The following is a 14,434-nucleotide window of genomic DNA, read 5'->3' as shown; positions in this document are numbered from 1 at the left end:
GTTGGACCCAGCAAGGTTGTAATATTTTTCTGTGAAATCTCTGGGTTCTGTTTTTCTTATCCTGCCCAGTAGGTGGCGCTCGTGGCACACGTTTGTCTGCGGGTCCCACCAGTAAAAGGTGCTGTGGGACCTTAAACTTTGGAAAACTCTCGCCGTCCTGGGGGTTCGCTAGCCGAAGCGGCTTGAGCCGGCCCGGGGTCCGAACGCAGGGAGGGTTGCTGGTCGCCGCAGCCAGGGAAAGAGCCCGTCCGAATTTCCTAGTCGGCCCTGGGCAACACGCGTGGCGGGAGGGCGCCAGCGGCAGCGGCCCGCCCGAGAGAGTGCACGTTCCCCGGGAGTCACGGGGTCACCGTTCTCCGCGGCCTGGGGGTTTCCGATCCAATTCTCTCAGTTGGTCCGGGGGCTGCGCGTGGTGTGGGCGCCAGTCGCCTTGGTTTCAGGGGACCACCTCTCCAATTCTCCCAGCCGGCCCGGGAAGGGGGAAGGGAGTAACTCCGGCCGCTTGCCACCCTGCCCGGTAAGGCCCGCGCGCCTCAGCGATCTCACCCGAGCTGCTTCTCTCAGCCAGCCAGCCGTTCCAGGATGGGGTACGCTGTCTTTTTTTATCTCTGTTGTGGCTTTGGGCGCTTTCTGTATCGTTTCTACTCCCCTAGTAGGTGTCCTGGAGAAGAAACTAAGATCCGCGCGTCTTACTAAGCCGCCATCTTCCTCATGTTTACAGCCACTTCTTTTAATCCTGATTCAGTACTGCAGGTTAGAAACAATTGTCTCCACAAAGATGACACACCCAGTTGTGGGTATGACCTTTTGATTAGATGGAGATGTGACTCCACCCATTCCAGTGTCACCTCTATACAGCGTCATCATTAGATGAGGCCACACAAAGAAAAGCCCCCTGATTAGTTTACTGGAATCTTTTAAAAGAGGAAATATTTTGGAAAGAGCCAGAAACATAGAAGCCTCAGAGCTGACAAAAATAGCAGAGCTGATAGAAACTTCAGAGCAGAGCTGACAAAGATGTCGACACTTGGAGAATAGAGAGACGTGGATATGTGGAGATGCTTGGGGCCTAGCAGATGTCACCATGAGATGTTAAGCAAGCCAGAACCTGGAGCAAGCCAAGGGAAGTCAAAGGATGAAAGCCAGCCCCGGAAAAGCAAAGTGAGGAACCCTCCACAGGAACAGAAGCTGAAAGCAACAGAGCTCAGGAGCAAGAAAGCAGCAGATGCCAGCAGCTACGTGATTTCCCAGCTGACAGAACTGTCCCAGGCTTATCAGCCGATCTTGAGTGAAGGTAACCTCTGGTTGGTGCTTTAATTTGGAAACTTTTACTTCCTTAGAACTGTAAAGTTGTAACTTATTAAATTCCCATTTTTAAAACTGTCCATTTCTGATACATCACATTCCAGTGGCATTAATAAACTAATACAGTTGGTAAGGACAAGATAAGTTTATGTTAAACTGCTAGTCATCAGGATCCAGTTGAGAGTACAAGTGGAAGATACAGGAGAGAGAGAAAGAGGAAGACTAGTAGAGCAAAGTTGCTGAGAAGGCAAAAAAGCATGGGATCTAGAGCTCATCTGGAGGACTTAGATTCTGAAAAGAGGTGAAAACTTTATGAATGGAACCAGAAGGAAGGAAAGATGGATGCAGAAGCAGATAACATACCAAAAGCTCTGATTATGAAAATTAATAAATGACTGATTTAGAAAAATATAAATAATCCCTGCCATATTGTCAATGCCATCCTGTAAGACACTTTAGGCACTGTTTATTCTCCATTTGCCCCCCTGTTGACCCATTCTGTATCTTCTCTGCCCTGCTGTGTGCCATGGGAAGATGACTCCTAGGGCTCCCTTATTTTGTGGCTTCCTGTTGGGTTTGACTCCATGGGAGGCACCAACAGAAAGTAGGAGAGCTTAAGGAGAAAAAGGTAGGAGTATTTCTTTTCCATTTCTTCCTTGCTTGGAGGCTGCATTTCTTTTGGAGGCTGTGTCCCTTCACAAATTCTACTCTTCCAGAATGAATATTTTCACATGGCTGCAACTTTTATGGGGCTCTGAAATACGAGTTCTTTCTCTTGTCTCTACAGCCTTAGTAATGGTGATGATTTCCCACTATTGCTACTCCCAAGGTATCTCACCTGGCTTGGATTTTCACCAATACTGTCCCATACAAAGTGTCCGAATTCCACTCTAGTGCTTGAATCCTGATTAAAAGTACATGCAAATAAACTTCATTTGATCCTTGCTGAATTGAATCATCCCAGATAATTATGACAACTCACTACCAAAAATATCAGGGGTAAGAAAGTTAGACACACACATTCCACTGAAAAGAAATATCCCGTGTCAACTGACAACCCAAACTGTAGAACTGCCTCTCTACACAGTGTCACCACCAGTTGAGGTCACACAAAGAAAAGCCCCTGTCTAGGCAAGGACCCATCCTTTCTTGAAAAGACTAAATGAGTCTCTAAAGACAAAGACCATTCTTACAACTTAGTGAAGAACAGACTGTAAAATATTGAAGATTGAGGGGCATGCATGGGACAGATAGGAAAACAGTCAGGTTGATTTTTTTTTTAGATTGAGATATAATTCAATCTCAACCACAAAAATCACCCTCATAAAATGTACAATTCAGTGGTTTTTAGTATATTCGCAGGGTTGTGAAATATTACTACTATCTAAATCCAGAACATTTTCATCACCCCCCAAAATATCCCTGTATCCATTAGCAGTCACTCCTCAATTCCCCCTTCCCCCAGTCCCTGGCTACCAATAATTTACTCCCTGTTGCCATGGCGCCAGATTGATTTTGCTGAAAGAAATTTTAATATCCTTCAATGTATTTACTAGTGTTTTCCTATCATAGCTTAGATTATAATATTTCCCTGATATTCTATTTCATTTACATTTCATTTGAGATACAAATATGCATCAATCAGGGTCCAAGCAGGAAAACAGAAACCATACCAGCTATTTTAGCAGAGAGAATTAGAGGATTTAATCTAGACAGGTGGTAGGACGTGAAAGTCACACAAAGATAGAAAGTGCTGCACCTCATGATGCTGGTACTTCTGGTTCTGGGAAAGCTGCAAAAAGCAAGGAACTGGGATTTTCTGCCTCTACCAGGGTGAAGAGCTGCTGCTGGTGTAATGGTGTCAAGAACAGGAGGCAAAAATAGAAAGAAGCATGTCCCTTCGCTCTCCTCCATACTGCTTCTACCACTCTTATTGGCAAAGTCCAAAAGGGAGTCAGTCTGGAAAAGGATAAATGCAATTTTCAGAGTTGCAACCCAGTATCACAGACCAGAAAGATCCATTTGGAGCTGAGAGATGATAGTTTTTAATAATTAACATAATCTGTCCAAAAATCAACCTTAGATGCTCCAAGTCAAGAAACACTGCCCTAGCTACAAACAGCTCTGGTCCCAAATATGATCTGAAACCACTGGATGGCCCAAGTTAACATCTTATTCTGCGTTCACCATAATGGCCCACCTGAAGACAGGCATATAGTTTCCCAGCTGCTAAAATAAATACAATACAACAGGTTGGCTTAACAACAGGAATTTACTGGCTCACAATTTCAATGGCCAGAAGTTTTGCTTCTGCCTAAGGTCTGTATCTTCTGGATGGCCAATAATTTCGGTTTCCTTAGCTTTTCCATCACATGGCAATGCACATGGCAGTGTCTCTTCCTGTCTTTTCCACAGTTCATTGCTTCTGTCTGCTCCTTATGGCTTTTCCTTTCCATGTTCAATTTCCTTTGCTTATTGGAATTAAAGCCTATCTTCAGTCAATTTGGACACACCTTAACTTTACAAATAGGTTCACGCTTAGAGAGCCAGGGGGTGAAACTTGAGCATGCCTTTCCTGGGAAACATGATTCAATCCCCAGCAGAAGGTTTGTGGGTAGGTAGCACCAGTGTTACCAAATCTTAGAATCCTCCAATGTATTTGATTGTAAGTACAACTCTTTGAAATTTCACCTCCTACAACCTGACTTACAGTATTGAGACTTACCACTATTTAATAATAGCAGCTTCTTCTGTTGTGTCTTCAATGCAACCACTACATTCACATTCACTCATGCTTACTCTATCCCAATTTTTCTCCTTTATGTGATCTGTTTCTCTTTCTAGGCACATAAAAGTTTTTGTTCATGTGTTCAAATTAGATTTTCTCTGGTAGTGTGAGCTTCCCCTGATGAGCAGTTGATAATGTCAGGACAATTAAAAACACATACCATGAAAGGTAGTTTTCATTGTAACTGGGACAAAAGGAAGGAAACCCATGTGGAAATTTCCCTATTCCTAGGTAAAACTTGGTATGAAGTCTGCATGTCAGATTCTAGGATGAGGGAGAAGAAAATGACAGCCAGGAAAATTATCCCCAGGCAGGAAATAAAAGATCTTTGGCAAATTTCACTGCTGAGAGAAAACCAATACAGTATTTGAAGAACTCTCTCCCCTAAAATAACATGAATCCAGGAAACAGAGCAGACAGGGGGAACCTCAGGTTAACAGTTTCAGAGCAGAGAGAGAGAGTAATCAATCCAGGTTGAAATGGGGATTCAGGGGGGCTCTGAAAGGAGGTCTCTTGGGGGGGAGGGAAATAGATTTCTCTCATAGAGCAGCGTATTTGAAAGAAAATGTGAGAAGAAAAGAGGCAATTAGAAAATAATTTTTTTATTATTTTACAGAAAATAAAAATTTGTGTAAGAAAAAGGTAGATTACATGTAACTATATGTCTCTGCATTGGCTAATATTTACATGAGCATAAACAATGTGAACGCTATTTACAGTTACTGTTCAACTGAAAATAATATAACTATATTTACAAGATAAAGGAGAAAAGTGAAGGAAAGGGTCAAAGAGCTAAATACTCTTTATTAAACAGGAAGAATAGGTAATGTGCAAATTTGCCAATTAAAGAAACAGCACCTCAAATATATTATTTACAGATACAGAAATACTGTAAGATTAAAGAACTAAAAGTTAAAAGGAGTGCTTTTCCTAGACCCAGATTGTGATCACCAAATGCCATTTTCCACAGAAAGGAATCATGGTTTTCTGCAGAAATGGCTGATTTCGGATCTGGGGTAGGAAACATATAAGATGAACCCAAGATATTGTACAGTTTCAGAAAGCAAAAAAGTTCCCAAAGACTACTGGGTCACATAAAAAACATGTAAGCCAGCCTAAAGGATTCCACTGGACAAAAATGATAAATTTCACAAAAGAATAACAACTGAAATCCTTCAAATATATGACAATTCACATTTTATACATTACATAAGATACATAAAATACATAAATTCAAAATGATTCTAACTTTTTTTTTAACTCAATGGTTACTATGGAAGGTCTTAGTGAACTAACTCATTATTCTAAAAACTGGTATATAAAGAGAAGCTGAAGCATCAACCCGACTTTTCTGTATAAATGCTAGTTTAAATCTGTTGTGTACTCTAGAGAAGCCAAGTTATTTAATCCTCATTCACCTCATTCATTATTGCTGGGTGGGAGCTTTTTTTTTTTTTTTTTTTTTAAATATGGAATGCTTCACGAATTTACTTGTCATCCTTGCGCAGGGGCCATGCTAATCTTCTCTGTATCGTTCCAATTCCAGTATATGTGCTGCCGAAGCGAGCACTGGGTGGGAGCTTTTTGATTGTTTCCATGGAGATATGACCCACCCATGTTGTGGGTGGTAACTTTTGATTAGATGGTTTCCACAGAGAAGTCTCCACCCATTCAAGGTAGGGTTGCTTACTGGAGTCCTTTAAGAGGGAACCATTTTGGAAAAAGCTTTAGAGCCCAAGCAGCCAGCGACCTTTGGAGATTAAAATGGAAAATGCCCCCCAGTAGGGGATAGGGAGACTTCATGAAACAAGAAGGCAGGAGAGAAAGCTAGCGGACTTCGCCATGTGCCCTTCCAGCTGAGTGAGAAATCCTAAACTTCATCAGCCTTTCTTGAGTGAAGGAAACCTCTTACTAGTGCCTTAATTTGGACATTTTCATAGCCTTACCTTAATTTGGACATTTTTCAAATTGGAACTGTAAACTTGCAACTTAATAAATTCCCCTTTTTAAAAGCTGTTCTGTTTCTGGCATATAGCATTCCAGCAGCTTGCAAACTAGAACACGGGCAACTAACTGGTAAATGAAGGAAAGTTCTTCTTTATAGAAATATTTTGCCATAAATGCTAAAATTAGAAAATCAACACTTTCTTATTCTCCAACAAATTAATAGCTCTAGGCAACAATTGTCAATGGTTGATAAAACCAATGATTGCTAATATATTAAATGCCACAACTAGGATATTATCAGCAACATACAGAACATGGAAAATGTTTCAGGTTCTTCAACAAATAGCATGAAAAGAAGGGGGACAATTAAAAAAGACTAAACAGGTATATGAATCTAGGGCAATGCGTGAACCTTGTCTGGTTCCTAATTCAAACACAACTCTAAAAAGACAGTTTCTACTAAAGCTAAATATATTCAAAACCTATGACCCAGCAATTTCATTTTGGGGTATCCAGTCACCAAAATGAAATCTTATGTCCATGAAAAGACATGTATAAGAATGCTCATGTATAATCAAAAGTTATTCTACCCAAATCTCCATCAACAAAAATAGATAAATAAATTGTAATAAATTCATTCAACAGAATACTATATAGCAGTGAAAATAAAAGAAGTACTGCTTCACACAACCACATGCATGAATCTCACAGACACAGCATTGAGCGAAAGACCAGACATTAAGTAGTATATGCTTCATAATGCCATTTCTTTTAAGACCAAAAACAGACAAAACTAGGTACGGGGACAGAAGTCAAACGTGTGGTTATTTATTTCTGGGATAACATTAGTACCTGAAATGCTGCACAAAGGAACCATCTGTGGTGAAGGAAACATTCTATATCTTAATCTGGGAAATGATTATGAGAGTCCGTACATATGTAAAAGCTCATTGAGCTGTGCACTTAAGATTTATGCACTTAGTTTATACAAGTTGAAACTCAATAAAAAAGGAAAAACAAATGAAAATGAAAAGCAAGCTGAAACTACAGCTGCTACGGGGACTTTTTTTTTCTATAACCAAAAAAAAAAAAGATGACTCTGGATTCCCCAAACTGAAACCTACTCCACCCCTATCCTCCACATAATATCAAGTAAATCAATGGCTACACCTCCTGGGAAAGTTTGGACTAGAAAGGAGAGTTGACTATCTTGATCGAGGCTTTTGTAGGCCGGGAAAATAAAATCTCCTTTGGGAATTTACAATCATTATCTTGCTCTCACACAGGTTTGGAACTTGATTTTAAACTGCCTGTATAGTCCTGGAAATCTCATACCCTGAGAATTCAACATTAAGCTGTCCTGAAATGGTAAAACTCCTAGGCACCTCGTAGGAGCAAATAAAAGGAGATACACGCACAAATAAGACCTCCCAGGATTCCCACAATTAGCCCCTCAGTGTACATTAGCTCACAATCCAAAAACATAAAGAATATGACAAAACAAGCCAATCTGAGCAGTAATTCACAGCAAAGAGCAGAATGAGAATTTCTTCAGACACTGAAATTATTAATATCAAACAAACAAAAAAAGCTCCGGATGAAAAGCTTACTAATGATAAGGAAAAAAATGACCAGGAAAAGTTAATCATTTTTCAATTGCATGTACAAAAACAGGACGTTAAAATGGGTCATTAAGTGTTATCTCAGTTGCAGGCAAGGTCCCAAAGCTGAGAACAAGTAACTTTAAGATCTTACATACATTATGGTCACTGCCAGCGGTCCCACCCGCGACGTGCTTCCGTGAGACCCGGCACTACAACCCGACTGCCCACTCGCCTGTCCTGGGGACCTGGGGCCGTGTCCGGGTATCAGCCTGGGGAAGGGGCTGCCCCCTAGCAGAGGGAGCGACGGGGCCGCGTATGCAGCTGCACCGAGGCTGGAGACCCTGGCCTGGCCGCTTGATCGGCCGAGGAGGGAGCTTGGGCTTCACTTGCCAACGTCCGCCTGGCGCCGCTGGCCTTCAGAGCTGCGAGAGCCCCACAGCAGTCACCGGGACCCACCTCACTTCCTCGGAGCGGATGTTTCCCCGCGGCCGGCCCCAGCCGGCCGTGGTCCTCAAGGCTTTGGGCACGCACCCTTTTTTCTTTGGCGGGTGGAGGCGCACCCTGGCCTGCTCCGGCCGGGGGTGTGGGAGCACACCTCTCGCAACCCCCCAAGCCCACAGGCAGTTCCCACCTCCCGTGATGTCAGCTGGGGATGTGCTCCTGGTCCACATCCACCACGCCCCAAGAAGGGGCTCCAGGTACTGGCGGGGAGTGAATTCCTGGTGGAAGAGCCTAACCCCACCCCACGCTCTTCACTCCACAGCCCCATACAGAAAGGACACACCAGGTGAAGCACCAAAAGAGAAATGGAGACAGCCCTTGAGGGTGGGAGAAGCCACTTGGCCTCACCTCAGAGTCAATCACCTTACGGGGCTGGGATTTCACTTTTCACCAGGCAGAATGGCAGCAGCACAGCAGAGGGACAAACCCCAGTGTCAGTGAGGGCAGGAGAAGTAGAATGAAATGTAAAATGAAGCCATATCAAAATGCTGGCGGTGGTACACTTTGGCCTGGCAGCCACCCTCCTGTGAACAAGCTCTGAGGAACAATCACCCCAAAACAGGAAGATGAACACACAGGTGTGCTCACTGATGGTTAGAGCCAGAATGAAAAGAGGCCCCGGGTCTTGAGGGAGGTCTCCACAGTACCCCGCATCCTGTCGCCAGGAGGAAGCCCGGAGCGAAAGAGGGGTGGACAATAGACTGCCCTAGGGGTCTGGGAGGATGTAGGAGCCAACCGTCAGGAGACTAAGGCCCACGCAGGGAGGGAGCTTGGCCAAGCCCCTGTTCTGTACCGTCCTGCACCCTCTGCCAAGAATTGCTCTACCAGTTCCCCAGTCACTAATTCTCCCTCTGCACCTCAATAGAGCCACATTGAAAAATCCCAGACAGTGGATCCAACATCCTGGAGTCTCATCTCCTAGGTGAGACAGAGGCCCCTTGGAGATGAGCTCAGGTCACCATGTATATCATGCCTCCATATCCACTGTTCTGAGGTGAAGTCATGGAAACTGCCAGAAACAGCAATTGATGGCTGCACTGCCCCTTTGCCTGGCCAAACCCTCTCCCACTCCCAGACTTGGGACAATGTCACTCTGTAAAGGACTCTCCCAGAACCGATTCATCTGCCTTCCCATGCCCATCTGCCTGTGGTTAAGCACGCATTTGTGCATCTCTTTGAGGTTGCCTACCCATAGTCTGTGAGCTCCCTGGGGTTGGGGCCCGGTCTGTGGCTTCTGACCCTAGCACTACACACAGTAGATGCATAAGGCACAAGTGTGCACTGAGTGTGCAAACAATCCTTTTCAACACAGCTGCACAGCATCCTGTCTCAGTCTGCAAGCATCACAGCTGTGGGAGGATTTAGTTAACAACTGGGCCTGGCTGGGCTTAGGCTACAAACCCCTTCTATACCTAGAAACCATATGTTCACTTGGGCAGCAGGTGTGCTATTGCTTCCACGGGAGTCTGACAAGTGGGCATGAGTAGAGAGGTCACTGAGGCCACCATCTTTTGGGAAGTCTGCTTGGTGTTTGTGCATACCCTGAGATTCATGCTCTTTCCATAGCCCGCAGCATGAAATGGCTCGTGTATGTGTGCGTATGGGGCTCTGCATAGCTGGTCTGAGTGTCTTCTGTTGTAGGGGGCCCAGCTAGACCTGTAGGTCACTGTAACTGAGATGCCAAGCTGGGGGACCAAGGCAGCTAGAGTATCTAAGACAGTACCAGAAAGAGCTTTCTAGGGAGAAAACCCCAAACATCTACAAAGGATCCCTTGAATATTCAGCAATTACTGATCAGTGCATTCCCCAGAATGCACTGTCCTAAGAGAGAACCGTCCTAAGAGACTATATGGAACAGTGTCCAGGGCTCAAACAGGACTGGAAATAGTATCTGTTCCCATTACCTAGACTGGAAAACTCATAATTAATGAGGCATTGGGTACTTAGGAAGGTTTTGTCACAGTAATAGGGGATGAGTAGCTTTGGACTAAATTTGTTAGGCTGTATGTAGCAAATGGTAAAGGCAGGAACTGAGAGGGTCAAAATGTTCCCAAGTAACTTAAATATATCCCAGAAAAAAAAATCTTTAGAATATTTATAGGAAAATAAAAATACACAAAAACCGACTAGGTAAAAGTCACAACATCTGGCATTTAAAGATTACCATACAAAGGAGCAGGGAAATAGGACCTATAATGAAAATGAAAATAAAGAGAAACAAATCCAGACGATGCAGATGAAAAACCCAAATAAAATAATAGAAATGAACACTATAATATCTGAGATGAAAAATACACCGGATGGCATTAACAGCAGACTGGACATAGCAGAGGAAAAGAGTAGTAAGCATGAAGACATGATCACAGAAATTAACCAAAATAAAGCACACGGATGATCTCACTAATATGAACTAAAATATGTAAGCTCACAGAAGTAAAATTTAGAACATGTGTTACCAGGGGATACAATGAGGCTAGAAAATGAAGAGCAGTTGTTTAATTATGTGCAGAATTTTTAACTAGGTCAGATTTAATTATTTGGAAATGGACAGAGTGTGGTGACAGTAGAACATTATTGTAAGAATAATTAGCAGTGTTGAATGATGTGTACGTATATTGACAGGGGAAGTTTAGAGTCATGTTATGACACCAGAAGGAAAGCTGGAGGTTAAAACACGGGAATGTATAACACAGTGAATCTTGTGGTAGATGATGACTGTGATTAACTGTACAAATATAAAATAGTTATTTCATTAACTAGAACAAATGTTTGACACTATTAGAAGTTAATAATAGAGAGGTGGATAAGGCGTATGGGAGGATTTGGGTTTTATTTTTTATTCTTATTTCTTTTCAGGAGTAATGAAAATGTTCTAAAATTAATCATGGGGGTGTATACACAACTATGTAATGATACTGTGAGCCAGTGATTGTATACTTTAGATGGTTTGTATGGTGTGTAAATGTATCTCAATAAAATTGCATTTAAAACAAACGAACAAAAAGATCTTATACATTATGAAGAAAGATACCACTCTAAGAAACGCTGAAAAAAATAGCAGTGAAGGCAATCCTCAGCCTATTGCCCACGATGAGGTTATAGAAGGGAAGTATGATCATTGGCAGAGATTCGGTTGTTATAACAACCACTCAGAGAACTTGATCTGTGTCCTCTAGAATTCGGGAATGTAGGGGCTGGTACCTGACCCATGCCTAAGTAGTTCTGAAGCAAGAAGACAGCTAGACACCCTAAGCCCTAAATGTAAGAAGAGGTGTCCTCCAGGAGAAGAGGTTAAACTGCCATAGAAAGCAGGGTAAAGGCACCCATTTCCCATGGGCCAGGCTGAACCCCTGGAACTGAGCCATACTTTGTTGTCTTGAAAAGGACACCAGCAACGTGAGCCAAACTAGCAGGGTAGGTAGAGTAGACATATGAGGAAAGCAAAGGAAAAAATTCAGTTTAAGACATAAATTGGGTGCTTCTGAGAGATACTATCTTACATGCAGGGCCCCAAAAATAATTAGACAGGGTTCCTTGTCATTGTGCTTTCAAGTCAATAGAGGGTAAATATGTACTCAAAAAATTTCAATGTGATCTTATCCTATAGGGACTAGATGCCAATGTCATTGAAAGACTTAAATTGGGAAATTTCACAATCAGATTTGGTGTCATTGTAGATGGTGGATATGCTGGGACCAAATCTAGAGGCAGAGAGACCAATTAGATCACGACATCAATTTTTAAACTCAAAATGAGCACTGAGGACCAGCTCTAAGAAAGTGGTAGTAGGTATGGAAAAGAAAAGGCAATTCAGGCAAAAACTGGCTAAGCCTTAAAACTGATAAGATTTAATAAATGGGGTGAGGAAAGCAGTCAAGACAATTCCCAGGTGTCTGGGTGACATGAAAAGCTGATGTTGCCTTCACTGAGAAAGAATACAAGAGGAGGAAAAATGAGGAATATTCAGTTACAAGATAAGATCAGTTTCGTTTTTTTGTTTGTTTTTTAAACTTAGAGGTTTAAATCCTATTTTATTTTTCTATGACATTAAAAAATACATTTTAAAGTATCAAAACAATAATTATACAAAATTAGGAGATATTCAAAATCAAAAAGAAAATTAAAGACACCTGAATTCCTAGTGACATCAGCTTTAAATGTACTTGAGTGTGAAGTGGCAGTTGGATATAGTAGCCTAAAAACCGGGAGGAAAGTTCAGGTTGGAAGCACAGATTTTAGGCGTCTACAGAAAGTATGAGGTAGTGAAAACCATGCGAACAGATGATATTGCCTTGGGAGCATGTACAGAAAGGGAAGAATGATGAACCACTGAACGAACCCCAGAAACTCCAGCACTGGGCTGAGAATAGCAGCAAGATAAAGTCCAGGGCATGACTATGAGCTAAGCTGTTGGAGATATGCAAGTCTTTGGAGCTGAGGACGTCCAAAAAGGGTAGGCTAGCATAATACTATTGACTTGGATTTCTACTTTTAGATTACAAATTCAAATTTTAGGTTTATTAAATCAATATTTCTATGATTATAATAAATGCATACCTCATTGAGGTTCAACATATCTTCTACTCTGGTAGCACCACTTTCGGGCAGGGAAATTAACACCGTTTTGGCCATCTCCTTTAGAACTGTATCAATATGCATTTCGCACAAGTCACTGACCTACCAAAAAGAAAAAAAAAAAAAGTGAAAAACTCTTCTCTCATTTAGAGCAGACTTTCAGTCCTTTGAGATATAAATTAGTTTTAGAAAGCCAGATCTGGAACTTTGCATACTGAACCAAGCATAATTTTGTGGAAATTTTAGGAGTACATATGCAGAGAAAATTTTGACATGGAACTAAAGATTGAGCAGCAACATATGGCAGGCACACAGGTTTCTCATGTATATTACCCCTTATTATCTTAATTCCAGCACATAAGGTATTAATATCTCACATGTGTAAAGACACCAATGCTCAGAGAAATAACTTGGGGAAGATCACAGAGCTAGGACAAGGCAAAGAATCATATCTAGGTTTATCTGACACCAACGTCTCTGAGTTTTGTCTACTACACCATGCTGCTACCACAAACAGACTAAAACATCTAAAAAGACAGGCAGGTACAAGGGAGCAAGCACATCAACAACCAGTATGTCATCATTAGTTAGATGGTCACCTCATATTTAATCAAGTCTCCCTGCCATCTTTCACTGTCTATAAAATTATGCCATGTTCTAAACTGCATTGTAGAATGGGACCATCAGTTTAACATATTAAAGGCAAGGTAATTCAGGGACAGTATCATGATTCTTATAATGTATTCAATGATTTGATAAATCCAAGACTAATTTTGATAGCTATAAAGTAAGGAGAATAGTTGGCAAATAGTTAGGGGCCTGGCAAGTTTCTATAGTTGTTTCAGAAAAGAAGGGACCATAACTATGAGCAAGAGATTCTGACTATCCATTAGCATTTTCAAGAAAAGACTCATTTTTAAAAAGCCTCTGAGTGATGAGGTCTCTCTCTCTCTCTAAGTCCAACTATGCAAGTGAAATCATTGCTCTTCCCTGTATGTGGAACATGACACACAGGGGTGAAAGTCTCCCTGGCGGCGTGGGAGATGACTCCCAGGGTTGAGTCTGGCTCTGGCACCGTGGGATCAATAATACCATTCTGGCCAAAAGGGGGAAAAGCATTGTGACACACAAGGTATCAGTAGCTGAGAGAGTTCAAATACAGTTGAGAGGCTACTCTGGAGGTCACTCTTACGCAAGCTTCAGTTAGACATTGCTACCTATCATAACTTGCCAAATCCCAACTAAAACCATTCCTGCCAATCCTCAAGAATACCTGAGAAATATATAAGATTCTACAAAGATTTCATGCACTAGAGTAACTTTCCAAAAACCTACAACCTCCAGATGGGTCCGTGGACCAGGTAAGTCCTGAAATGCAGATGGGCCAGCCTTTCCAAAACATCAACTAGTTCCATTCACCTATCCCATATTATTGATATGAAATAATCAACATGAAAAAGTTGGAATGGCCATAGCCCAAATACCCCTAGAGTGGGAGAAAGATAAAAGGCAATGGTGGAGTTATACAGAGAAGGCCAGGTTTAACAAATGAGTGCTGAATCATTATACTGATATTTCTTTTAGTCTCCAGTACCTTAGCGCAGCTAGAAATAAAAACCTAAAATTGTGGAATTGTAACCCATACCAAACTCTGACATCTGTTCTACAACTAATTGTTGTGATGTGCTTTGAAATTTACTGCTTTTTTGTATAT

The 14,434-nt window shown here is 41.9% G+C and overlaps 1 protein-coding gene and 1 non-coding gene across 7 annotated transcripts in view; both read right to left on the bottom strand.

The window, feature by feature from the left end:
• DNAH8 (dynein axonemal heavy chain 8) overlaps positions 1-14,434 on the bottom strand; it is a 453,252-nt gene that overhangs the window by 300,415 nt on the left and 138,403 nt on the right. For all 6 annotated transcript variants that reach the window (XM_077161688.1, XM_077161686.1, XM_077161689.1 and 3 more), the window contains one exon: positions 12,703-12,822. In XM_077161688.1, coding sequence (XP_077017803.1) covers positions 12,703-12,822 — 120 coding nt within the window. The remainder of the gene's footprint in view (positions 1-12,702; positions 12,823-14,434) is intronic.
• On the bottom strand, positions 5,557-5,663 carry LOC143685270 (U6 spliceosomal RNA). Its single transcript, XR_013176518.1, has one exon. It is a non-coding gene; the product is annotated as a U6 spliceosomal RNA (small nuclear RNA).

Source organism: Tamandua tetradactyla, chromosome 5 (assembly GCF_023851605.1).
Source record: "Tamandua tetradactyla isolate mTamTet1 chromosome 5, mTamTet1.pri, whole genome shotgun sequence".
NCBI classification, from domain to species: domain Eukaryota; kingdom Metazoa; phylum Chordata; class Mammalia; order Pilosa; family Myrmecophagidae; genus Tamandua; species Tamandua tetradactyla.
The sequence above is the reverse complement of the archived record's forward strand: the minus strand, read 5'-3'. Positions and strand labels throughout refer to the sequence as shown.